The 26,180-nt window shown below is 35.2% G+C and overlaps 1 protein-coding gene across 5 annotated transcripts in view; it reads left to right on the top strand.

The window, feature by feature from the left end:
• The window catches only part of ARHGAP29 (Rho GTPase activating protein 29), a 60,760-nt gene extending 35,850 nt beyond the window's left edge, over positions 1 to 24,910 (top strand). For 2 of the 5 annotated variants that reach the window (XM_063104538.1, XM_063104533.1), the window contains 12 exons: positions 3 to 140; positions 9,029 to 9,186; positions 9,767 to 9,906; positions 10,176 to 10,277; positions 12,575 to 12,673; positions 13,678 to 13,817; positions 14,096 to 14,284; positions 14,557 to 14,694; positions 18,882 to 19,114; positions 20,375 to 20,702; positions 20,820 to 20,931; positions 22,803 to 24,910. In XM_063104538.1, the coding sequence (XP_062960608.1) occupies positions 3 to 140; positions 9,029 to 9,186; positions 9,767 to 9,906; positions 10,176 to 10,277; positions 12,575 to 12,673; positions 13,678 to 13,817; positions 14,096 to 14,284; positions 14,557 to 14,694; positions 18,882 to 19,114; positions 20,375 to 20,702; positions 20,820 to 20,931; positions 22,803 to 23,677 (2,652 nt within the window). In that variant the 3' untranslated portion in view covers positions 23,678 to 24,910. The remainder of the gene's footprint in view (positions 1 to 2; positions 141 to 9,028; positions 9,187 to 9,766; positions 9,907 to 10,175; positions 10,278 to 12,574; positions 12,674 to 13,677; positions 13,818 to 14,095; positions 14,285 to 14,556; positions 14,695 to 18,881; positions 19,115 to 20,374; positions 20,703 to 20,819; positions 20,932 to 22,802) is intronic. The other 3 variants (XM_063104536.1, XM_063104537.1, XM_063104534.1) reach the window with 3 other exon arrangements.
• The last annotated feature ends 1,270 nt before the right edge of the window (positions 24,911 to 26,180 follow it).

The following is a 26,180-nucleotide window of genomic DNA, read 5'->3' as shown; positions in this document are numbered from 1 at the left end:
AGGTAGAAGAAGCAAATGAACTCTACAAAGTTTGTGTGACAAGCGTTGAAGAAAGACGAAATGATCTAGAAAATACCAAAAGAGAAATTTTAACACAACTCCGAACACTTGTTTTCCAGTGTGATCTTACTCTTAAAGCTGTAAGTAATTTCTTCAGTATATTGAAGGCAAGAAGGAAAAAAAGAGTCTGTGTATCTGCAGAAGGGAGAGGGATGCCTGATGAGTCATGATTCTTAGGAGATTTAAATTCTGAGATTAATGGAACATGTTGAGTTTGAAAATTGACTTTCAGTTTTTAATAGTGATTATACTATATAATTCGAGTTACTTTTGATCTCCCCCCATGTCCCCTGGATTGATGATTTGTTTGGTTAAAATTGAAGGCTGAGAGTTTGAAATTGCATGTAAGCCACTGCTTTTCTTAGCTTGGTCGATAAAATTTATTTGACCCCTGCAACTTGATCAGTGCTCTGAGATCTATTCTTCAAAATTTGAGTAAACTAAATATTAAAATTGAATGCAGTGATTTATTTGAAGACAAAATGTTCTAGTTCTCAAGTGTTTTCATTTGCCTCTAAAATTTTTTTGTAAAAACCTTACATACAAAAAACCTTTTATCGGTATACATTTCACAAGTTTTAACACATATAAATTTGTGTAACCACCACCACCAGTCAGGATTCAGAACAATTCCATCACTTCAAAAAGAATTCCTTGAAGCTGCCCCTTTGTAGTCAAACTCTGCACCCACCCAAACCCCTGGCAATACTGATCTGTTCTCCATCTTATTAGTTGAGTGTCTTCCAGTATTATGTGAATGGAATCATATTGTATGTAACCATTTGAGACTGGATTCTTTTACTCAGCATAATGCTTTTGAGATTCATCATGCGTATATCAATAGTTTATTTCTTTTTATCACTGAGTAGTACTCCATTATATGACTGTACCACAGTATTTATCCATTTACTGGTTATACATTTGGGTTGTTTACAGTTTGAGGTGTATTTGAATAAAGCTATAAGAGTAGTTGTTTACAGGTTTTTATTGAACATAGTTCTAATATATCTCAAGTAAATAGGAGTGGGATTATTGGTTGGTATGCTAAATGTATATTTAACTTTATAGAAAACTGCCAAACTATTTTCCAGAGTGGCTATAATATTTTTCATTCTAACCAACAGTGTATGAGAATCCAGTTGTTCTGCATCCTTGATAGTTGTCAGTGGTTGTCATTTTTAAATTTCAGCTGTTCTAATAGGTGTGTAGTGGCATCTAATTGAGGTTTTAATTTGTATTTCCAGAATGACTAATAATATTGAGCATCTTTTCAAGGAGTTATTTGCAATCTGTGTTTTGGCTGTTTCTAAAATTTAGTTTGTTTTCTTATTTTTGAGCTGGCATATATCTTCCCTCATTCTGAATCTTATCTTTTTATTCCTGTAGTAGTTTTTTTCAGGGAGCAAAAGGTTTAAATTTGATGGAGTTCAACTCATCAGTTTCTTCTTTTATGTGTCATGCTTTTGATATTCTAAGAGTACTTCACCTAACTCAAGATGACAAACATCTCTCCCTTTTTAAAAAAAAAGTTTCCATCTTATAAATACCATCACATGTCCTGTGTTTTCTACTGAAAATTTTACAGTTTACATATAGATGTATGATCCATTTTGAGTTAATTTTTGTATAAGGTGTAAGGTATAGGTCAAGGTTCATTTTTAGTATATGGATGTTATATTAAAATTATATCCATGGGATTTTAATTTGTGGAGGTGACTGAGCACCAGCACAGAGAGGTCAATGCCGTTGAAAGAAGAATTTATTACTTATATTTTCCAAGAGAAGGGGGCAGGTCATACCATGCAGGGCTACATAGAAAATAGGCTTGATAGGCAGAACCAAGAGTGAGAAGAAAGCTGAGTACAGAGCCTTTTTTGGGGTTTCCTTAGGAAAGGCAAGGAGGGCAAAGTAAACAGTTCAGGATTGGCTAGTTTGAATAATTCTGGTAGGCTTTGGGGCATAGGCTGATCTATGGTAGCCTGGTACCTGGCCTCGGATGATTTAGGGAAGAGGAAATAATTGACTTGGTGTATAAGAGTTAGATAAGGAGGTGGTTGGGGCTATCGACTTGGGAATTGGTTTGCATATGAAAGCTGTGATCCCAGCTGAGCCCTTGGCTGTCTCTAAGAATTGGTTGGCTCAGGGAAGGGCAATCTCTCTCTGGCTGGCATACTTTTTAAGATGTCAAAACATCATAAAGTACAGAAAATTAAAAACATGGTTAATACAGATATCCACTTGTTCAATATCATTTGTTGAAAACACTATACCATTTCCATTAAATTGCCTTTGCGTCTTTGTCAAAATTTGTGCATCTATGCCAATTGACCATATTTGTATGTGTCTCTTTCTGGATTCTTTATTTTGTTCCATTGACATACTTGTCTGTCCTTTTGCCAAAACCCCACTATCATGGTTACTTTTGCTTTAGCAGGTCTTAAAGTCATGTAGTGTGTGACTTCCACCTTTTTTTTTTCTTTTTCAGAATTGTTTGAATATTTAAGATCCTTTGACTTTCCATTAAAATATCAGAAACAGCTTATCTATCTATATCTGCAAATAAAATCTTGCTAGTATTTTGATTGGAATTATACTAAATCTTAGATCAGATTGGAAGAACTGACTGTATATGTAGCATCCTAGCTGTAAGTTGTCCAGTCCATGAACACAATATGTCTCTCCATTTATTTTGGTCTTTTTAAATCAGCATTTCATAATTTTCAACATATAACTCTCTCACGTTTTGTTACATTTAAACCTGTGTATATATGTGTTTATGTGTGAGTGATCTTTGTGCACGCATCTACACACTATATGTGTGTATGTATGTATAGATTTCAATTAGTTTCAAATTCTGATTGTTTATTGTTAAGATTTAGAAATACAATTGATTTTTGTAGTTTGATACTAGTTTTAGGAGACTTTTATAGATTCCTTGTGGTTTTCTACATGGAAAATCATGTTATCTACAAATAGGGACAGTTTTATATCTTCCTTTCCATTCTGTATTTCTTTTATTTCTTTTTTCTTTTTACACTAGCTAGTGCTTCTAGTACATTGTTGAGTAGGAATGGCGTGAGAAAACATCCTTGCCTTATTCTCCATCTTAGGGGAAAAACACTCAGTCTTTCACTGTTAAATGTAATGATAGCTGTAAATTCTTTGAAGATGCCATTTATCTGGTTAAGGAATTTCTCTTTTTTCTAATTTTGCTGAGAGTTCTATAATGAATAGAAGTGTGGTAATATGGTGCATTATGTTGATATTTGAGTGTTGGTCTAGAGCCCTTCTTGGTTTTGAGGCATTGTTTCTTTTCTATATTGCCTGATTTAACTTGCTGATATTTCGTTCTGTATTTTTTCTTTTTCTTTTTCTTTCCTCTATTTTTTTTTTTTTTTTTTCTGACCGGTTATGGTGTTGTCTGCACCACACTCAGCCAGTGAGCGCACCAGCCATCCCTTCATAGGATCCGAACCCATGGCCTTGGCGCTACCAGTGCCGCACTCTCCCGAGTGAGCCATGGGGCCAGCCCTTTTCCTCTATTAACGAAAGATATTGGTATGTATTTTTTTTTTTAATACTGTCTTTGGTTTGAATATCAGGGTAATTCTGGCCCCCAAAAATGAGTTGGGAAGTGTTCCCCCTATTCTGTTTTCTGGAAGAGATTGTATTAAATTTGTGTTATTTTTTCCTTAAATGTTTGATAGCATTCCCTGGTGAAAGTATCTGGGTTTGAGATTTTCTTTTCTGGGAGATTTTTTACTAAATATTCACTTTCTTTTGATATAGGCCTATTCAAGTTAATTTTTTCTCAGGTGAATTTTGGTAGTCTGTGGCTTTTGTGGAATTAGTCCTTTTCATCTAAGTTGTCAGAATTATGTGTATACGATTGTCTGTAGTATTCCTTTATCCTTTTATTCTTTTAATGTCTATGTGGACTGTAGTGATATCTTCTCTTTTATTTCTGATATTGGTAATTTGCATCTTCTCTCTGTTCATTCTGGTGGGAGGCATAAATTTTATTGATCTTTTCAAAGAAATGGCCTTCATTTTTCTTGATTTTTCCCTTTTTCCTTTTTCAATTTTATTAATTTCTGCTTTTTAGTCTTTATTTCTGCTTGCTTTGGGTTTATTTTGCCTTTTTTCCCACTTACTTTCTTAAAAGTGGAAGCTTACATTGTTCATTGAGACCTTCTAATGCTTTAAATTTCCCTCTAAGCACTGCTTATCTGCATCCCACAAATTTTGAAATATTGTGTTTTCATTTTTGCCCACTTCTAAATATTTTCTAATTTCCCTTGATACTTTATCTTTGACTGGTGGAAAATCTAGAAATTTGTTGCTTAATTTCCAAGTATTTGATAATTTTTTTGGATATCTTCCTGATACTGATATCTACTGTAATTCCATTATAGTGGGAGAAATACTTTGTGTGATTTCAATTCTCTTTAATTTGTTATGGTTTATTTTGTGATTGAGGATATGGGTTATAAACAAGCAGAAATAAAGAATAAAAAGCAGAAATTAATAAAATTGAAAACAGAAAATAAAGAAAAATCAATGAAACTATAAACTGTTTCTTTGAAAAGACCGTTGAATGTTTCATGTGTGCACTTGAAAAGAATGTTCTACTATCATTAGCTGGAGTATTTTGTAAGTGTCAATTAGTTCCTGTTGGTTTATGGTGTAATTTATTTCTTCTGTATTCTTGATGATTTTGTTTTTATTACTTCTATCAATTAATGAGAACAGAGTTTTGAAGTCTCCAACATATTGTATATTTTTAGTTCCATCAGTTTTTGCTTTATGTATTTTGAAGTTCTGTTGTTAGTTGCTAACACATTAATGATTGTAACGTGATCTTGGTGTATTGATCATTTTATCCTTATGAAATAAATGTCTGTTTTATCCTAGTAAATTTCCTTGCTTTTTAATCTACTTTATTTAATATTGATATAGCTATTTCAATTTTCTTTTTATTGTTTTGAGCATGGTATTTCTTTTCCTATTCTTTTATTCTAACTTTATCATTATATTTAAATTGGGTTTCTTATATAGCATGTAGATAGCATATGCATCAATTCTAGTTTTTTGTTTAATCTATTTTGACAATCTGTCTTTTAAGTGGAGTGTTTAGACCATTTATTTTTAATGTAAATATATGTTAAGATTTAGGTCTACTATTTTACTTCTTTTCTGTTTATACCTTGTTTCTCTTCATCGGTTTCTCCGGTGCTGCCTTTTTTGGATGAACTGATAATTTTCTAGAATTACATTTTAATGTATCTATTGTGGAATTAACTTAATCTATTTTTATTTATCTATTAAATTACATTTTAATATATCTAAACTGCTTGTGTACATTGTAATTTATCTATTGGGTTTTGACTATATCTCTTTATGTATTTTTTTTTTTTTTAAATTTGGTTGCACTAGGGATTGGAGTATACGAGCATATATATTTAATTTTTCACAGTCTACTTAGAACTAGTATTTTATCACTTCAAGTGGAATGTAGGAACCTTGCACTGTAAGTCCTTTTCCCCACTCTGGGTTGTAGTTGATATATGTATATTGTATCTATATACATTAACAACCTTACCAGACCTTATATTTTTTTCTTTTAAAAGTCATATGTATTGTAAAGAAGTTAAGAAGAGAGAATAGTCTATTATAATTTCACATATATTTACCATTTCTATTAATTCCCCTTTCATTCCTGTAGTTTCACCTTCCCTCTCTGATAACATTTCTCTTTTGTCTGCAGAGCTTCCTTTACCATTTCTTTTATAGCAGGTCTGGTGTCAGTGAATTCTCTTGGTTGTACATCATCTGAGAGTGTCTTTATCCCATTTTCATTCATAAAGGACATTTTCACTGGATATAAAATTCTAAATACAGAATTCAGTTCTTTAACTGCTTTAAAAATATTGTACAAATTGCCTTCTAGCCTCCATATTTCTCATGAGAAATCTGTCATAATTTGAATCATTGTTCCCTCAGTGGTATGTGTTGTTTTTCTTTGGCTGCTTTTAAGATTTTTTTCTTTGTCTTTGGTTTTCAGCAGTTTGATTAAGATGTATAAGATGTATCTGTGCATGAATTATGCTCAGTTTTTCCTGTTTTGGATTTGCTAAACAACTTGAACCTGCAAGTTTGACTTTTGCAAAATTTTGGAAGTTTATGGCTATTGTCTCTTGAAGTTTTTTTTTGTAGCACTGTTTCTCCTCTTTTCAGACTCAGAGACTCAAAAGCTGGACCTTTTGTTATTCTCCTACAGGTCTGGAAGGTCCTCTCTTTTTTTTTTCCCCTATGTTTTTTCTCTTGGTGGTTTCTATTGATCTGTCTTCAAGTTCAGTGATTCTTTCCTTTATTATCTCCGTTTTCCTATACAGCCTATCCAGTACATTTTTTGTTTTGGATATATTAGTTTTCAGTATTAACATTTCTTTTTGTTTCTTTTTTATACCTTCCATTTTTGTGCTGATACTCTGTCTTCCCATTTTCAAGATTGTTTGTCTTCTTGAAATCATTATAATATCTGCTTTTAGAGTCTTTATCTGATAATCACAATATCTGAGTCATCTCAGAGTTGGTGTCTGTTTATTATCTTTTCTTCTGTTACCTGTTGAGATTTTCCTGGTCCTTTGTGTGGCAATTTTGGATGGTATCCTAGACATTTTCAATATTACTTTATGTGACTCTGGGTTCTGTTTATAGCCTGTATTGAACATTGATCTTTAAAAAATTTTGGCAGGCATTTGGTCTTGTTAGGTTCACTCTTCAACTCCTTTTTGACTCCCTTCTTAGTCATTTGGCCATGAAACTGAAGTCTACCCACTCTACTGCTCTCCAGGGCCAAGTGGTAGGGGGAGGATAAAGAGAAAAAAGGAATTTCAAACCCCTTACCCTTCAGACCACTCAGTTCATTTGTCATAAAGGATGATTCCCTTAAGGATTTTAGGTGTCTGTTGAGCTGCTACTGCCATCACTGTTTCTGCTACAAGATTGTGTCTTAGGGATTTGGCTTGCTTGGGAACTGGGGCAAGAGAGAAAACAAACATACAGAAGAAACCAGTGGGTTTCCCCTTCTCTTTCAGTCACATCTTCCATTCCCATCCCCTTTCATTCCTTGGACCAAAGAGGACCTCTCTAGGAGCTTTTTCTGTCCATACCCATTTTGCACGTCTGGAAAGCAGACTGTTTTTGTGTAGGAGTGGAGTATAGGCTGGAAAACATGGTGGGAGGCAGAGGGGAGCAAGGAAACATATCACTGGATTGGTCAAACCTTGAATTGTAGTTCATATCCACAATCTACCTGCTACCATTTACTTTTCAGAGTCTTCAGATAGCTGTTCTGTGCTTTCTGTCCAGCATTTTTTAGTGAATTCACTGGGACCCTAGGGTAGTGAGCTTACTCCATCTGGATCTGAAACCTTTCTTAAAGTGTTTTTGAGTATTTAAAATTGTATATCATTCATTTACCAAATTTTGATTAATTAATATTTGATTAACTTACAGAATCATAAAATGATTTAAAAGAATTATGAATTCCCAGATTTAAAAATTACCTTGTAAGTCATTTAGGGCAACCATTTACCTTTGACAAATCCCCTTTATCTCAAACAATAGCTAATGATAGCTAAGATTGAATATGTTCCTGTCAGTTTATTAAGCTCTTTGTCTATACTAATCATTTAATTCTTATAAAATCCTAAAATGTAAATGTAATTGTTTTTAGCTTCATTTTACTGATGAGGAAACTAAAGTTTAGAAAGCCTTTCTTCTCAGAATGTGGTCCTTGAACCAGTCACACCACCATTACTTTGGAGGGCCTACAAGCCATGTAGAATCTTGGGTTTCAACACAGAGCTTTGGAATAATAATCTGCATTTGAATAAGATCCCCCAGGTGATTCATTTGCACATTAATTTTTTCAAAGCAGTGGTTGAAGTACCCTTCCACAAACATATACCTGATCATGCTCCATAATTTCACATTCTTATGTAGTGTTCATGGCATTTTTCAGTACCAGAAAGTATCTTGTAACATGATTTGTTTCCTCTCACTCTTACCACCCTCGGGAGAAGGTAAAGGTCCAGGAGAACTGAGATCTCATTTGTTTGCCATAATATACCCAAAGCCTAGGTTTTTGTTGTTTTTTTGTACTGGTAAGGGGATCACAACCCTCAGCATGGTTCTGCACCACGCTCAGCCAGTGAGCGTACCAGCCATCCCTATTAGGATCCAAACCCGTGGCCTCGGTGCTACTAGCACCGCACTCTCCCAAGTGAGCCACAGGGCCGGCCCAAGCCTAGGTTTTTGTGAACATCAAATTAGTCAATTCATGAAAAGGTCTGAGAATGGGTCTGGCATATTGTATACACTTGTCAGTTGCTATAGTTGTTACTATAAGGAGTAGTAGTGAAGTATATTTAGACATTTGTAGAAACTCAGTGGAATAATTTATTTTGAATAGATTCAAGGTAATATCTAATAAAAACTGAATATTATAAATAATAAAGCATTTCTGTTTTTACAGAATTGAAAAAGTAGAAACAGTCAAAATCATAGTGCTGTGATTGGATTTTTTTCCACCATGTTTTTCACTTACGAGTTTAAGCAGATGTGGTCAGACCATGAGAGTACAGAGCTGAGTATCCTCAGAAATACATCCATCTCCTAAAATTGTGAATCAGTAGGGGCATGGGGTTGTATTTTTGAACTTTTCAGTTTAAACCTAGTTTTGCTGGAAACGATCACTCCTAGGTATTAGATTAGAATGATTTTTTTTTCTCCCAGTCTAGACCTTGCACAGTTTCAGGCAACATAGTATGCTCACAATGATATTCAGTGTTGTAAGCTTCACTGTGTGGCCTTTTTATTCATGCTGTCATTGAAACAATCTGTATTTACATAGAATTCTGTATATTATGAGTTATTCTGCCTTTTCTCTCTGTGGCCATAGGTAACAGTTAACCTCTTCCAGATGCAGCACCTGCAGGCTGCCTCCCTTGCAAGCAGTTTACAGTCTCTCTGTGACAGTGCCAAACTCTATGATCCTGGCCAAGAGTACAGTGAATTTGTCAAGGCCACAAATTCAACTGAAGGAGAAAAAGTTGATGGGTGAGAATTAACGTATACATGAAATTATTTCAAGAGCTAAAACATTTATGGCTAAATTTCTATCTAAGGAGGTATCTTTTCTAACATTGGCAGAATTAACTTTAAGAATTTCTAATTATTTTGATATTATTTTATGGCTTTTAAGTAAAGATATTTAAGGAATAGATGTAACTTGCTTGAGAGTAAAACTTTCTATTTTGGCACACACCTCAGTTCTTTGAGATTTAAAAATTCTCTGGGAAAGGCAAATGATGGTCACACCTATTTTGAATGTCCACAGTATTTAACCTATGTTTTCCACAGACGTTGTGCTAGAAGAGTTTAACTAGGACATGAATTATTAACTATGCTTTTCTACTCCTTTCTATGTTTCAGCTGTAATAAGTACAAATAATTAAAAGTTTTATTCACATCTCCTATAAGAGGCTGAGTCATATAATATGGTTTGTTCTTAATATTTAGTTAGTTTAATTACTCTATCTACATTCATTAAATGAATAGATTTTTCTGAACATAGAAAAAAATAGGTTGATTATTAGTCATTCTTCTGATTGCTGAGTTTTATTTGGGTTTTTCTTAGGAATGTAAATAAACAATTAACAAATATTCCCCAAACTTCTGGATATAGACCTGCCGACTCTTTAGAGGACGTTGTACGCCTTCCTGACAGTTCTAGTAAAATTGAAGAGGACAGATGCTCTAATGGTGCAGATATAACAGGTAGTTTTTCACGCTAATGAGAGCTCTTATTTATGAAAGATCAAATAGTTTAAGTGTGCTTATTAAATAAGTTGGAGCTCTGGAATTAAAAATATCAGGCCTTAAGTTGTAACTTTATGGGACAGTTGTAGCCACATTGCCTGTCTTAAAGTCAATAACTATTTATTTTTCAAGAAATTTGCATGGTCTCATTTTATATAATGTCAATATTTTGCTTTATGAAATCCACCTCTAAACAAGTTTTGACTTTAAATATTCTTTTCTTAAAGGTCCTTTTATAAGACCATGGACATTTGGGATGTTTAGTGACTCTGAGAGTACTGGAGGGAGCAGCGAATCTAGATCTCTGGATTCAGAATCTATAAGTCCAGGTACCTAAATGTTTAGGTCTAGCAGTGAAAATTCAGTGAATGATTAAAATAATCCTTTTCTGGGTTATTTTTAACTACATTATTTTTATAATGAACTGCTCATACATAGAGAGGAGGATGTACACATATATATACAGTCTGAAGAAAAATAATAGTAGAGAAAAAAAAGAAAAATAATAAAACAAACCCTCATTTATTCACCACCCAGCCTAGAAACAAAACATCAGTTCATTAGAAGCCTCCTGTGTATGCCTCCTTGATAACATTGCCCTGTTCCCCTCCAGAATAAAACATTATCCTGAATTTTTAAAATCACTTTCTACCTATTTTAAATGTTTTTAGTCCCTTTAACTAGTGGAGTTTTGTCCTCTTCTGAATGTTATACAAATGGAATCATACTACTCTTTTGTGACTTCATGCATCTTTTTTTGAGATCCTTGTCGATGTGGGTAGCTGTCTTTATTTTCACTGCTGTAATAGTATTCTATTCTATGAACATAACTATTATTATCTATCTTTTGGGTTGTTTTGTAAGTTGCTATAACTAGCAATGCCAGTAGCCCGGTTCCTGTGTCTGCGATTATTCTTGTTAATTTTTTATAAATGTGCTTTAAGATACTTTGAGACAGATTGTCTCATGATCCTCAGAGAGGCAGAGTAGGTATTTTGAACTTTCCCTTAGTGGCTTCTAAGAGAGTAACTTGCCATAGGCTATACAGCTAGTAGGAGAAGCAGCTAGCACTTGAATCCATGAGATTCTTACTTTGGCACTCTTTCTTCAATTTTCTATCAAAGACTGCTCTGGTCCTGTTCTTTCTGGCTACATTCCTTCCTCCTAGGATCTCTGGAGATATTTTATGGGATTTAACCCACCTCAAATTCCAAGGCCTTTTAAAGCATTTTACATATTACAGAAGTTTTATTTATTTAGATAAATCTTTTGAATTTAAAGTTAGAAAAATGTTTCCACACAGCATTGGGGTTTGTAGACTGATTATCACAGCCACTTTTTCTCCTCCTTTAAAACTGGTGCTGTTCTAGAGACACACTAGAGATGTGAGCCTAAATACTTAACTGAGTGTTTGTAATGCACTTTGTAAAAACAAAGAGGTTCTAGCCAACCCTAGAAATTATGACCCTAGAGTAAGCCCTAAATTATTTGGGATCCTGTATGATTTCATGTGATAAAGGCAAAATTTGGAAACCAGATCATGTGATGATAAATGGGTGACAACCTGGGGATGCTTCATTTGGAAATAGGAGACTTGAGGACATTATTATCCTCAAATATTGGAAGTGAAAAGGAATTAAAGTTAGAGCGCTTGTTTGCTCCTTTGGGGAAACATAAGACCAAAGGCTTGGATTTAGAGGGAAACGGATTTCTGCTCAATAGTAATAAAGAAGCCATATTACAATTACAATAGTTTCAAAATGGAATATGTGACCTTTGTGATTTCTCAGTCATTGGGAACACATTTAAAACAAAAACTAGATGACCATGTTTAAGTGTATTGTGAAGAAAAATCCTTTTGGGGAGAGGATATTGTTTGAAATCATTTAAAAGAAGCTTTTCTAACTCTGAACTTATAATGATTAAGCCCTTGAGTTAAAGTGAAGTGAATTCTTCTACTTAGACACAAGCCTGTTTGTAATATAAGCAGGGAGTAAATAAACATCACTGCTAGTCGGGCTACTTCCAGACATGCTTTGACACACATGGAAGTGTCCTTTGCATCCTTTATCCTTTGGTCATAGCTGCCCTCCAGGGATCACAGGGCTGTTGTTTCTGATTCCCAGTCTCCTGTCTTACTAGTAACATAAATGTGATGTTACTATTATACTGTGGTATTCAAAGATTTTTGTATATTTTAAAAGCTTTTTGTTGTATGCTTTTATTTATAACTTAATTCAGCAAACATATAATGATAACTTTACTACTGTGCCAGCCTCTCTGTCAAATATTAGATATAAGGCATGAAAAGAAAATACAACCTATCCTTATGGAGCTCACAATCTCTAATACTCTACTATCAGAAGTTGGCAGTTTAAGGTCTCATTGAAATATATGATCCTCAGTTTTAAATTTATTTGGCAAAATCAGATTTAGTTAAATTCCCTTTTGTTTTCAGGAGTATCAGAATTCCATATTATCCCAGCATATGAGAAAGATGAAAGCAAATACTTACACTGAAGCTAATAAAATAGTATGATTTGTATTATTCCAAAAATGTTGTCATTACCCATTTCTAAAATTCAACAATAAAAGGTCGGTAATTATATCCACAAATTTCTTTTAGGAGACTTTCATCGAAAACTTCCACGAACTCCATCCAGTGGAACCATGTCTTCTGCAGATGATTTAGATGAAAGAGAGCCACCTTCCCCTTCAGAAGCTGGTATTTTGTTCACCTGAATTAAGTCCCCCTAAACCAGTTGAATTAGTAGCACTGCATGATATTAGAAAGATAGTATACTATGAAAGAATCATTACTTTGCTGTATGTATTAAGCAAAAGGCATCACAATGACTTAAATATATCCCAACAATTACTTATAGTATGGGTTGATAATGTATTAATAAAACGTTTCAAATACAAGTATAAGAATAAGCAGCAAAACTACTAGATCTAAAGTGTATTGGCATGGTGCTGAAATGGGCTAGCTTTTGTGCTCTTTCATAAAACTACGACAGTGACTTACTGTTAAAGGGGTACAGTGCATGAGAAAATCTGAAAAAGCCCTTTCAAAAGAAACAATACAAGAAGCCAAGCAGGAAAAGTAAATAAGTATACTTGCAGACAAGGAAGGTTGTGGGTATTGAAGGATGTAAAAGTAAAGTCAGTTACCTTAATGACTTGAATTAGACTCATATAAATTAGTTTTGTACATTTGATACCTCCAGATACCTGTTTTGGCATCATTTCCTAAATTAATGGAATATCTGATCTCCAGTATCGTATTGATATATAACTAACTAGTCCTATCTGTAATTTTCTAATGAATTAAGAATAGCTTTATCCTTAATGCAAATAATAGCTGTATGCTAACCTCATACATTTTTTAAGAATGTAATGCCGTCTATGAATACCCCTCCCAGGTCTATAAAGAATGTATTAGTAACTGTAAATTTGCTAATTCTGGAAACATGCCATGCTATTTTAGAATTATCTTGTTGGTTTGGTGGTGATTTTTACTCATAGCTAAAATGTGATAAATTTGTGTACCTTGTAAGAGATCTATAAATTTGATGCTTATTTTGATGTTACAGACTTATTAAAATAATAGTTTTTGTAATATATGAATGATTGCAAAGTCTAGAGATTATTTAAAATATAGTATTATATGGTATAGTTTTTCTGTCATCTTACAACTCTTACATACCAACCTATTTCTGTGGCAAGGACCCAGTTCCCTTGGAACATTTAAGAAAACGTTGATGTCAAAGGCAGCTCTCACTCACAAGTTTCGCAAATGGAGATCCCCCACGAAATGTAGGGATTGTGAAGGCATTGTAGTATTCCAAGGTGTTGAATGTGAAGAGGTAAGATCTTTCTGGAATTGCATCAGCCCCTTTATCCTTTTTGCTTTATGCTTTTTGTTATTAATTTTGTTTACTTGGATCTTTTGCAAATCTGTTTTTAATAAATTGTACTACATCATACCTTATATAATTTTTGTATTTTGTTTTACTGTGAAATGTATTTCAAACGTCACAAATAATACCTTTTAATCTTACTTTACTATGTTACTACTATAACTGTAGTTTTCTCAGCTGTGCACAGTTTTAAACTATCATTTTAAACTATCATTTTCTTGTAGTGTCTCCTTGTTTGTCACCGAAAATGTTTGGAAAGTTTAGTCATCATTTGTGGTCATCAGAAACTTCTGGGAAAAATACACTTATTTGGAGCAGAATTTACACAAATTGCAAAAAAGGAACCAGATGGCATCCCCTTTATACTCAAAATATGTATCTCAGAGATTGAAAATAGAGCCTTATGTCTACAGGTACATTGTAACTCTTAAAATTTTAAAAACATAAGTGCCTGTGTAATTTGTTTTAATGACAAGGAGACTTTAAAGAAAAACGGTACTCTCCACTTTTAATAATTGAATTTATGCAGATTTATTTGGAAAATGTTACCTCATGTGGTCTTGACTCGTTTTTTCCTAAAGTACCAATAAAAATAGAGGTAGACACATCAAATATATTTAGATGTCTACATTTAATCATTTAACTAAAGCAGAATTTTGCAAATTTTTTTCCTTTTCTACTCAAGGGAATTTACCGGGTGTGTGGAAACAAAATAAAAACCGAAAAACTGTGTCAAGCTTTGGAAAATGGAATGCACTTGGTAGACATTTCAGAATTTAGTCCACATGACATCTGTGATGTCTTGAAGTTATACCTTCGACAGGTAAAGTTTTTACCCTTGAAACCTACCATTAAATAAAAAAGAGCAAAAATATGATTTGTATTTTACTGATAACATTTCCTATAAATTTTTTTATTGGTATAAATAATGTTAATATCTTTCTGATTATTAATATACAGCTCAAAGAACGTATAAAATATACATGCAGTTTAAAGAACAATAAAAACAAACTCATTTCCCACTACCTTGCTTAAAAAAATAGAATGTTACCATATAGTACCTTAAAAAGACCCCTATGTGCCTCTCCCAAGTTGCAGCCTCCCAATTCTACCTAAGAGGTCTTTCTTAACCATATTAATAACTCCCTCTCTTTTGTTTTTTATTTTTATTTTTGGCAACTGGCCATTATGGGAGTCCAAACTCTTGACCATGTTGTTATAACACCATGCTCTGTCCAACTGATCTTACCATAGACCAGCCCCAACTCCCTCTCTTTTCTTAATAGTTTTAGTATCTGTTGTTTATTCTTAAACAGTGTATTAATAAGTTTTAGAAAACTAACTTGAAAGCATAAATCTAGCTGTCTGTGTAAGGAAAGGCCAGTATTCTATTCACCTTGTTATATGAAGAGTCAGTAAGTAGAACAGTGTTTGAATCATACTCTGGCTCTGACTTTACAGATGTTTTAAAATAGCTGTTGCGGGAGTCGCGAATGCATCCTGGGAACATGAAATTTACCATATTAGGGGCATCAGGCAGGGCTCTCCTATAAGCTGGGTACTGGAAATCTAGCAGAATATGGTCAGGGAGTGGGCTACTCTGTTTTCTTTTTCTGTGCTCATTGTCGTACCTGCAGTTTGCAGGAGTAGGTGCAAAGAAAACACATCTGTGGAGAGAAATAAATGATCTTAGTGGCTTCAGAAAGCAGCTCATGGAGGGATTGCAGAACTTAGTCAGCACATTGTCAGGAGCCAAGTGCTGAAAAGATCTGGGCCAGGCCCAGCTGGCATTCTGTCCTTGAGTGAAAATGAAGAGACAGTGGCAGAGAAAATAGTGATGGTCGTCCTCAGCATGTCGGTCTCTGAAGTTCTTTTGCTCCAATCTGGATCCTTTTTAATATGGTGACTAGCTGTCATCCTGGGATCTTTCTTCTCTACTCTCTCCTTTTTGTGAGTGAACACCTGTTACGGCTTCCTTGTTTTTGGTTGATTTTCCTGTTTTGGTCATGCCTATTCTTGAGCAAGGTGAAATAGGAGTAAGTATTCGAAACCTTGTTTATTCATAAATGTCTTTGTTCTTCTGTCTTTAATGGAAATGTAATAGTGTAGAAAGGGTGGAAGGTTATATAGTATTCTAGGCAGGAAATTATTTTTCTTCAGAATTTTGAAGGCATTGTTTTTTGTTCTCTTTGAAGCATGACATCCTTCTCATTTAATTCCTGCCTCTGTGTGTGTGGCCTCTTGTTTTGTCTCTCTGAAAGCCTGTAGAATCTTTGTTTTCTCCCTGTTATCCTAAAATTTCACAGTGATGTGCCTTGATGTGGGTGCATCTTCATCTGCATTCTGGGCACCCGTGAGCTCTATCAGTCTGGTTAGTCCTGTAGTTCTTGGAACTTTTCTTTATTTTGTTGCTCATTCCCTCCCGTCTGTTTTCTCTGTACTTACTATCTGGAACTCTTGTTTGGATACCTGACAACCTGTACTGGTTCTCTAGTTCCCTTACCTTTCCTCTATTATTCATTTTTTTGTTTGTTTTTTTGGTTTCTTTCAACATGTTTTAAGAGATTTCCTCAGCTTTATCTTCCTCCCTTGTTGCAAACTATATCATTCCTGGGATCATGTTTTAATTTCCAGGAACTCTGGTTTTCTGTTCCTTTTATAGCATTCTTTTTAATGAATGCAGTATCTTATCTACCTGAGGATATCCATAGGCTTTTTTTTTAAAGGTTTTTTTCTCAAGGTTTTCTTTCTCTGCTTATCCTCTAGCTCTGTCTAGTAGAAAATGTAAGTCACATATACGAGGGGGCTTCAAAAAGTTAAACAGGTGAAATTAATTTTAATATTTATTTACCATACTAAAAATATCATTTGAACGTGTAATCAGTATTTTTAAATTATTAATGAAATATTCTACCTTTTTTTGGCTACTGAGTCTTTAAAATCTGGTGTACATTCTTCATTTAGAGCACATCTCCATTTGGACCAGCCACATTTCCAGTGTTCGGTAGGCACATGTGGCTACTGGCCAGCATAGTTCTAGACCTTCAAGTTGTTTTTTTTGTACCCATTTTGATTTTTGTCTTCCATGATTGTCTGCTTAAAATGAAATAGTTGGGGATTGAAATCTCTTTGGAAGCTCTTGAACTTGTGAAGGCTTTGAAATATTTGAGCTTTATTATAGGGTGATCTAGGTGGGCTGTTGGGGAAACCACCCAATGTCTATATATCTAGGTCCCTGCTCATGGACTGATTGGATACCCCATAGAAGGGTCTTTTCTTGCCTAGAAATGTGGTGCTAGCACCCTGGAGGCCAAGTGGGGTCAGAAGGCTGCAAGATTTCTGCATTCAGCACGCATACAGTCATTAGATCACCATTTTCAGACAGTGCCCACCTATTCCTTGTGCTTGGCATTGATCATCCAGACTGTCTGTTTTACGCCACTCAGAGAAGATATCTGCAGACTTCTGGAGAAGAAGTTGCTCAGGAGCATGGAGTAGAGGCAGAGATCTAGAGATCTAAGCCTTCTCAGATAGCCCACTCTCCCCCTGGATCACAGGAGCTAATGCTGACAGTTCCCAAGTCTCCTTAGAATTCTGTAAATCATGTTGGTTCACAGTTTGGGAATTCATCTATCTCAGAATTGCCAAGTCAGCACTTACTCATCTGCTTTTCAGCTTGTGAAATGTTGCTTTTGTTTCCTCTCCTATTCTTCTAATCCTCGTGGGCTTTTGTGTATTTTAGTGGTGTTGCAGGAGGGAAAGAAATTAGGTATAATTGTTCATTCTGCCATGTTAGCCCAGGAAACTATTGATATCACTTTAATCACGTTTTACAGGACTCTCAACTGAGAAATGGAGGCTGAGCGCCTTTGAATGACTATAAATCTCATAATGAATCATCTTTATCTTTTCTAGACAGTCAGGGAGAGGAAATGAATGGGGTCCAATACTATCAGCTCTCATTCTGTCTCAGGAATATCATGTGACCAGGACTTTCATGGGGAAACCATGCTCAATTCCTACAACAATGTTAGGGTAGCCTTCATTTTACTCATTTACTGAGTGGGAAACCTGAAGCTTTAAGAACTTAAGTGACTTCCTTCAGATCCCAGGGTGGTGGAGGTAGACATTGATCTCAAGGCTGCCCCTCTCTAGGACCAGCAAGAAAAACCAGAGAAGGGGGAACCTACTTCACCAACAATAATGTAGGACATCTACATTATACACTATTTTCCATCACGCAGCAGTGAAAACATTGAAATTTGTTATGGTAAATTTGTGGGTAGATCAAAATAGCATGCCCTTTGTTAGTTAGAGAGAGGAACTTTTTCTTTTGACCTACTTATGGCAATTCAGATTGTGTTGAAAAATTAGATAAATAAAATGTTGACAGTCATATTGTCTGATGCTAATCTTCTGTCTGGCCCAAGTAAAACACCAGGGACCTATAGCATTTTATTCTTTCTGTGCCAATAAAATTCAGTTTATCAGCTTTTTCTAATTAATTTGACTTATTTTTTTGCATTGTCCTAGGTTTGTTTCAATAAAACAGTTGAAGATCATGCTAAATTTGGACCAATCATGAATGTAATTGGTATAGGATACATATCAGAGTTCTTAAATTCCATCATGCCCTTTTTTAAGTGTAGAGTTTTACTATCAATTAACTCATTTCTAATATAGATATAATTTATGGCAATGATTTCAGATTCGCTTTATAAATTACATTTGTAGCAAACGTGTACATTTCTAAAAGAGGATTGTTAAATCTTGTTAATCTAGAGCCGGCTGGTTAGCTCAGTTGGTTAGAGTGTGGTGTTATAACACCAAGGTCAAGGGTTCAGATCCCTGTACCAGACAGCTGCCAAAATAAATAAATATATATAGAGAGAAATCTATCAATCTTGTTAATCTAAAGGGACATGCCAAATCATTCAGTAGCTATCAATATTAGTTGACTATAAACAATAAAAATCGAATGATACTCCTATTGTAATTTTATTTTTTTAGCTCCCAGAGCCATTTATTTTATTTCGATTGTACAAGGAATTTATAGACCTTGCAAAAGAGATTCAACAAGTAAATGAAGAACAAGAGACAAAAAAAGATAACCCTGAGGATAAAAAATTGCCAAATACGTATATAGAAATAAATCGAATTCTTCTAAAAAGCAAGGACCTTTTAAGACAATTGCCAGCATCAAATTTCAACAGTCTTCATTACCTTATAGTACATCTTAAGCGGTAAGAATTTTATATACATAGAGCATCCATTAGTGGGTGGATAAATTATTAGTTTCTCATTTTTTTGTTAACTGTGGTAAAATGAACATAAGAAAATTACCATCTTACCCACTTTAATGTTCACAGATTAATAATGTCATGGTGTTATTTTTTAAATGAGCATTTCATTTCTAATATGTGTTAGGGAAAGGGAGACATTGAATATATGTACATGTAGCCAGCATCGTTCCCTCAGATGCCTCCTATAGGCCAGGCTCTGGCTGGGGAAACAAGGATGAAAACATAGGGTTTCTGCCATCTGTTGGGTTTCTCAGCTTGGGGGACAGACCTGCAGACAAGCACAGTATAGTATCATTCTTTTTTAACAGAGCTATGCACAGCATGCAGAAGAAGATGTGGGGAGAAGGTAGCCCTTGAGTCAGACTTAAAGAACTGAGTAGTGGGTTGGTGGACAAAGAATGTTCAGAAGAGCATTCCAGGCAGAGTGTGGGTAACAGACACAAAGACACAAGAGCATTTTGCATTTGGGGAGTATAAGTAGTTTGGTTAGGCTACAGCATAGCAAGCAGTAGCAGGAAGTGCACTAGGGAGAGGCCTGATAAAGTCTTACATACCTGGCAGATGAGCTGACTATCTTCCTTCCGTACCCACTAAAGAATTTTGAGCCAGGAATTTAACATGCTCAGATTTGCCTGTTATATCTTTCTGGCAGCAGTATGGAGAATGGGTTGGAGGGGAGGTCTTTACTGCAATTCAGATCTCCTTGAATAGTCTTAGAAATAAAAGGCAATAAGAGCTTGCAGTAAGGCCAGAGCAATGGGAGTGGCAATAGAACAGAGAAATCTTTAGGAGGGAGAATCACCTAGGCTTGAGGACCAGCTGTGGGCACTGAGAGAGAAATCGGCAATGATGTTTTGGTTTCCAGTGTAAGCACCTGGGAAGATATACCATATACTGAGTAAGGAGCAGTTTTTAGGAGTATTTTTTTCTTCTTGGTAAAACTGCAGTAGTTCCTTCTACTTACTTGAATTTTATCCTAATACAGTAGTGTGAAACCCACTGTGGTATCTGGTCAACATTTTAATCAAATAAAGGTATCCTTTTCTTAGACTTTCTCCCCCGGCTTTATTAGGGTGTAATGACACACTTTCCCCAGACTTCTGCAGCCCATTTTTCCTCTACCCTTCCCATCCATAGCAAACTACTATCAAGGAACTCTGATAGGCAAATCTCATACAGCTTTTTGGTTCTACTTTGCAGGGTAGTAGATCATGCAGAAGAAAACAAGATGAACTCCAAAAACCTGGGGGTGATATTTGGACCAAGTCTCATTAGGCCAAGGCCCACAACCGCTCCTGTCACCATGTCCTCTCTTGCTGAGTATTCACATCAGGCTCGGCTGGTAGAGTTCCTCATCACTTACTCACAGAAGATCTTCGATGGGTCTCTACAGCCACAAGATGTTGTGTGTAGTCCAGGTGCTGTTGCACCTCAGGTTGATCAAGGCTGTCTTCCGAAGCCTCTATTATCACCAGAAGAAAGAGACCCAGAACATTCTATGAAGTCACTATTTTTTTCATCAAAGGAAGTGAGTTTTGGCCTTTATGGAATTATATAAGAAATTTGTTAATAAGTTAAAAACCTTTGAACTGTTTATTGTGAGGTGTGTGCTGCTTCTTCAAGTTTAAAAATTCTCTTCTATCAGCAGGATATCCATACTGCAGACAGTGAAAGCAAAAGTTTTGAACCAGCTACATCATTTGAGGAATCAGAACACAAGCAAAATGCATTAGAAAAATGTGATGCATGTCTCATTGGTGAGTGGCCATGTAAAAAAATGTGTTTGGTAACTTAAAATGTTGCTGGTAGACCATGATTAAAAGCCAATGTGAGAGAAGTCAGAGAATGAAGCTTTATTAGTTAACAAATCTTTGGTAGCCATTGAGAAAGTTGCCTTTTAGTAAACCATGCATTTAAATGAATGTAATTCTTCATAATAATCTTTCTTATAAAAGACATCTTGGAATTCCTAGATGTTTTTTGTGCTCCTGAAAATTTTTTTGTTTACAGTTTTGTTTTTTGCCACCAATTAAAGTTAAGGCAGAAATGTGACAATTTCTTAGCATCTTCTGTTACCATAGTTTGGTGTATTTATCTAACTGCTGAAGAAATCAAACTAAATTTCTGAAATTCAAAAAATTTAGGCTCCTAAAATTTTTTTCACATGCTTTTACCTGTGACCTACCTTTAACGTGTTAAGCACACATATGTATGTGTCTTTTTTATTTCCTTGACTAGTGATTTCATTCACTGTTTTTCTCTGTATGATAACTTTAGTTGCAGTGATTGGTACTTATCAAGCTGGTGGAAAAGCTTTCGTTTGTTACTGTAATTCTACGTTATTAGGCTAACTTCTGGTTTTTCAAAATATAGCCATATAAGTTAAATTTGATATATAATCAAATATCAATGAGCATAGCCTAATAGGATCTAAAAAGGAAGGGAGCTAACATTCACAAGTATCTGTCTGCTCTGTGCTAAGCACTGTGCTTATTGTTTGAGACCATTTATCTGATTTGATCTTCATTGCAGTTCTGCAGTAAAAAGTACATAGCATTAGCCACATGCAACTCATAGCTTAAAGTCTGAGAGAGGTTAAATAATGCCAGAGTCATGCCCCTGATAAATTGTTCAGTCAGGATTCAAAGTCAGTTCTATCTGATTTCTAAACTTAACCTTTGTTCACTGCCCCATTAAACTGGATTTGCAATTAAGAATAGTAATAATAATAAATGTTATTTTTCCAGTGCTCCCAGTGGGCACCTGTCTGCAGCCACTGCCCACGAGGTGTGGGAGAGGGACTGGGCAGCAGGTAAAAGGATTGCGTTCAGAGTCAGGATGGTGTCAAGGCACGCAGTCATTTGATGTTGCTAGCAGTGAAGAGGAGCATGAGCAGAGGGCTAGAACTTTCCTGGAATTGGAATTTCTAGGGCAGACACAGCAAAAAGTTACAAGGCAGGAGAAGCTGAGGGTTCTAGGAGAGAAAACATGTACCATTGTCTAGACTAGAGAAGAAAGTAAATCTGGGAGCAAATGGGGAGAATGGTGCTTTTTACTTAAAATAAAACTATTGAACCTTAATGTGACGGAATGGATGTTATACTCTATTAGTTGATCATATATGGAGAGCATCTAAGGCAGTTGATATAATGTGCTCTTACTGTGGGTTGAGTATAATGGAAAAGCAGATTAAGTGAGTTGGTAAAATCCTTAGGATTCAAGGCACACCTACATTTAGTTAGCAGGTAAAATGGTACAACTTTTCCGGGGCTAATTTACCAACATCTGCCTGTGGAAATCACCAACAGTCCTTTGACCCAGAAAATACTTGTTTATGCATGGAACATAAAAAGAAATTACTTCAGCAAGTCTCTTGATTTTTTTTTTTTTTTGTCTTTTTACTAACTGCAATGTATTTTGTACCTGTTTATTATGTTGATTTAGGTAAAAAAAAAATTCTAACTTCTTTATTCATAGTGAACCTTTAATACTGTATGAATATTTAACTCCTCTGCATAGATAACTGAGAATATCACATTGGAAAAATATGTAAGGCTTCTTTTGTTTTGAGAGTGTCCATCTTGTTAACCATGTGCCACAAAGTTAAATAAATCTCTTTCTTTTTCAGACAACGAAGTGTTTTTGCTTATAGACCAGATCATTGAATCAACTTCCCAAAAGACGGAAAATGTTTATAAAACTCCTAAACCACTTATTCTGAAATCCGATAGGGCAACAAACAATGTGGAGAGGCATGCTCCAAGGACCAGGGTTAGACCTGTCAGTTTGCCTGTAGATAGACTTCTTGTAGGTCCTCCTCATGAGAGACATGGCAGAAATATGGGAAATGTAAATTCAGACAAGTCCTGCAAGAATCCTGCCTTTGAAGGAGTTAATAGAAAAGACACTCCTACTACTGTTTGTTCCAAATTCAATAGCTTTGACCAGCAAACTCTAGAAAAAACTCAGGACAAACAGTATGAACAAAACATTACTGCGAAGACTGCAATGATTGTACCCAGTGCACTCCAGGGAAAAGGAGAGACGACGAGCATCAGGATCAGTGGGGACCATTCCCTCAGTGCCACTGAGCCCAGTAAGCCACATACAGAGCCAGTCAGGTCAGCAAGAGAGGTGGCAGAGAGACGGTCCTCCGATTCCTACCCTCTCGCTTCTGTCAGAGCACCCAGAACCCTGCAGCCGCAACACTGGACAACGTTTTATAAACCACATGCTCCCACCAGCAATGTCAGAGGGAGTGAAGAGAAAGTGGCTTCACTCTCTGGAGCAGCTGCTCCTGGCACAGCTGCCCAGGGACACATGGTGAAATCAGTTCACGACTTAGACACTGCAACAGCTTGTCCTGGGCACCCGATTAGTCAGCCTAAGGAGAACTGTGAGGGGCATGGCTTGCCTGATGTGAACCCAGCATGTCAGAGACCAAGGCTAAAACGAATGCAACAATTTGAAGACCTTGAAGATGAAATCCCACAATTTGTATAGAGTTGTAAGAATTCAGAACAAATTTTCTTTTATTGTTGTTTTGTTTTATGGTATTGTGTTTGTTTTGTGTGAGAATGTTTGATGGGGTCCCCTTTGTATAGGATTGCCAATTCATAGATTTTGCGTTTTGTTGTTGTGTATTATCCTCTGTTGGTCATACTGAATGGCAGAATGTTTTGATAGGGCTACATTTGTGCCTCACTGGAATTGTCTTTAAATTCTGAAATTTAAAGTTATGAATAAAATGGGTAGATTCATATTTTTAAAAATTCAGTTGATTTTCCCCATAAAATGGTCCATTTAAAATGCCTAATATCCCTAATATATGATACAGTTCTCAATTAATAGGTGCAGTTGGGGAAAATCAGCTTTATTTTTGGTGTGAAACTAAGTGCTTATTTATAAAGGGAATGTTTCTGAATGTAAGTGCCTAAAAGATCTTTGTTTGGTATGAATATGTTGTTTTCACACAATTTTATAGGCATGTTTGACCATTTGTGCTTTTATGGTATATATGTAAACTTTTACTTTTCAGTTGGCAATTCAGTTAACTTTTTAATATGTGCATGATTGCCAAAAGGCTTGCAAATCTGTATTTAATTAAATTGCAAATCTACAAATTAATTAATTGCCAGTTTTTACATGTGGTAGTCAATTAAATTGTGCAAAGAAAATGCACTTAAACCTATTTCTAAATTATATAGTTCAGTTACATCTTACTCTGCTTATGGCAGTTTTAATACATTTGATAGTTTTCACCCCTTGGCTTTGTTCTAACATAAACTTTTTTTTTTCAGCAGTTCTAAACTTTTTGGTATTTTATAAACGGTCCCAAAAAATGCCTGTTCCAGACGTTTTTAAATTCATTGCATTTCTTCTTGATATTGTCTGGGTTTTGTTAAAATCATTCCTTTTGTATGAAATGTTTTGATGTATGAATCGTATATTCTTGTTCTACCTGGACTGTCAATCATTGAAAATGTGTATTTCATCTGAATCAAGCAAAGATGTATTTAAGTTGATTCTGAGGGTACAGTTCAGTAAGCCTCATTGTTTGGAATTTGAGAGAAGGTGTAGATCTGTTTCATTTATAAAATTCTCAGTTTTTAGAAGTAGTAAATTCCTGTTATTTTCTGGGTTTCATCATTTTGTCTAAAATAGGATATAAAAGGGACAAAAAAAATAAAACAGCCTCTTTTTGTATATGTGAATTATATTTCTAGTAAATGCTTTTGTATGGCCATGTTATATTTGATTAAATATATATATATATATTAACTTGTTAAATTATTTCAAGTTCTCATGGCTTATCTGTTGCTTCTTAAGGGACGAAACTTTAAAGTTATTAACCATTGGCTTTGTGTTCAACATTTAGGCTCATACATCCTTTGACTACAATATGCAATATATTTTTGGGGAAGTTGTTTCATAGTTTTGTGTGACTTAATGGACTAGGGAGAAATGAGTAATTAGCCCTTTTGTGTTAAAGCCTTGTTTTTAGTTCTCACTGCACAAAATATAAAAGAATCATACTGCCATGAAAACCTAAAAAGATAATTAGAGCCAACATGTATTGAGCCCTCTCTGTGTGCCAGGAACTTTGCTAAGTACCTACATAAATTATTTCATTTCAAGTTCTCAGCAACCTAGAATGGGTGGGTAAGCAGGGAAACTGAGTTTATAGATGAGGAAATTGAGCTTTAGTTAAATGACATGCTTCTAAGTTCCATAGGTATAATAGACAGAGTCATATCTGAAACACGGGGCTGTCAGATTTTGATGGTTGGTGCTCTTAATGACTATGTGATTACTAAATAATATCAAGTAGTATTTAACAATAGAAAGTGCACCTTTAAAATTTTTTTTATTGTGGTGAAATACCCATAACATAAAATTTACTGTTTGAACCAGTTTTAAGTGTATTTATATTTCAGTGGCATTTAAGTATATTCACATTGTTCTTCAGTCACGACCAGCTATCCATCTCCAGAACTACTTCATCGTGTTATACTAAAATGTAGAAATTATACTTTTAATCACTCTTAGTTTTTGTTTTGTTTTGTTTTGTTTTTTGTCTTTTTCGTGACGGGCACTCAGCCAGTGAGTGCACCGGCCATTCCTATATAGGATCCGAACCCGCGGTGGGAGCGTCGCCGCGCTCCCAGCGCTGCACTCTCCCGAGTGCGCCACGGGCTCGGCCAGTCTCTTAGTTTTTTTTTAATATGTGGAGATAACCCAGTCAAAGAATATATCATATAATAAATGGCCTATTTCCATTCACTTAAACCTCACAAGTGAGAGTTCTACTTTTGGTTCTTTCTGCCTTTAGGGCACCCTAGCATTTTGTCCAGCTTAGATCCATCAGCCTGTAGATGCTTTCTAGTTTCCTGACGGCAGTAGGTAAATATTTCCTGAAAAGAGGTTGCCGTTTCTAGAGTACCCACAGGATGCACTGTGTCCTGCTCCCCAATAATGTGGTGGAAGCAATTGATCTGGAAGTTGT

Source organism: Cynocephalus volans, chromosome 8 (genome assembly GCF_027409185.1).
Source record: "Cynocephalus volans isolate mCynVol1 chromosome 8, mCynVol1.pri, whole genome shotgun sequence".
Taxonomy (NCBI): Eukaryota; Metazoa; Chordata; class Mammalia; order Dermoptera; family Cynocephalidae; genus Cynocephalus; species Cynocephalus volans.
The sequence above is the reverse complement of the archived record's forward strand: the minus strand, read 5'-3'. Positions and strand labels throughout refer to the sequence as shown.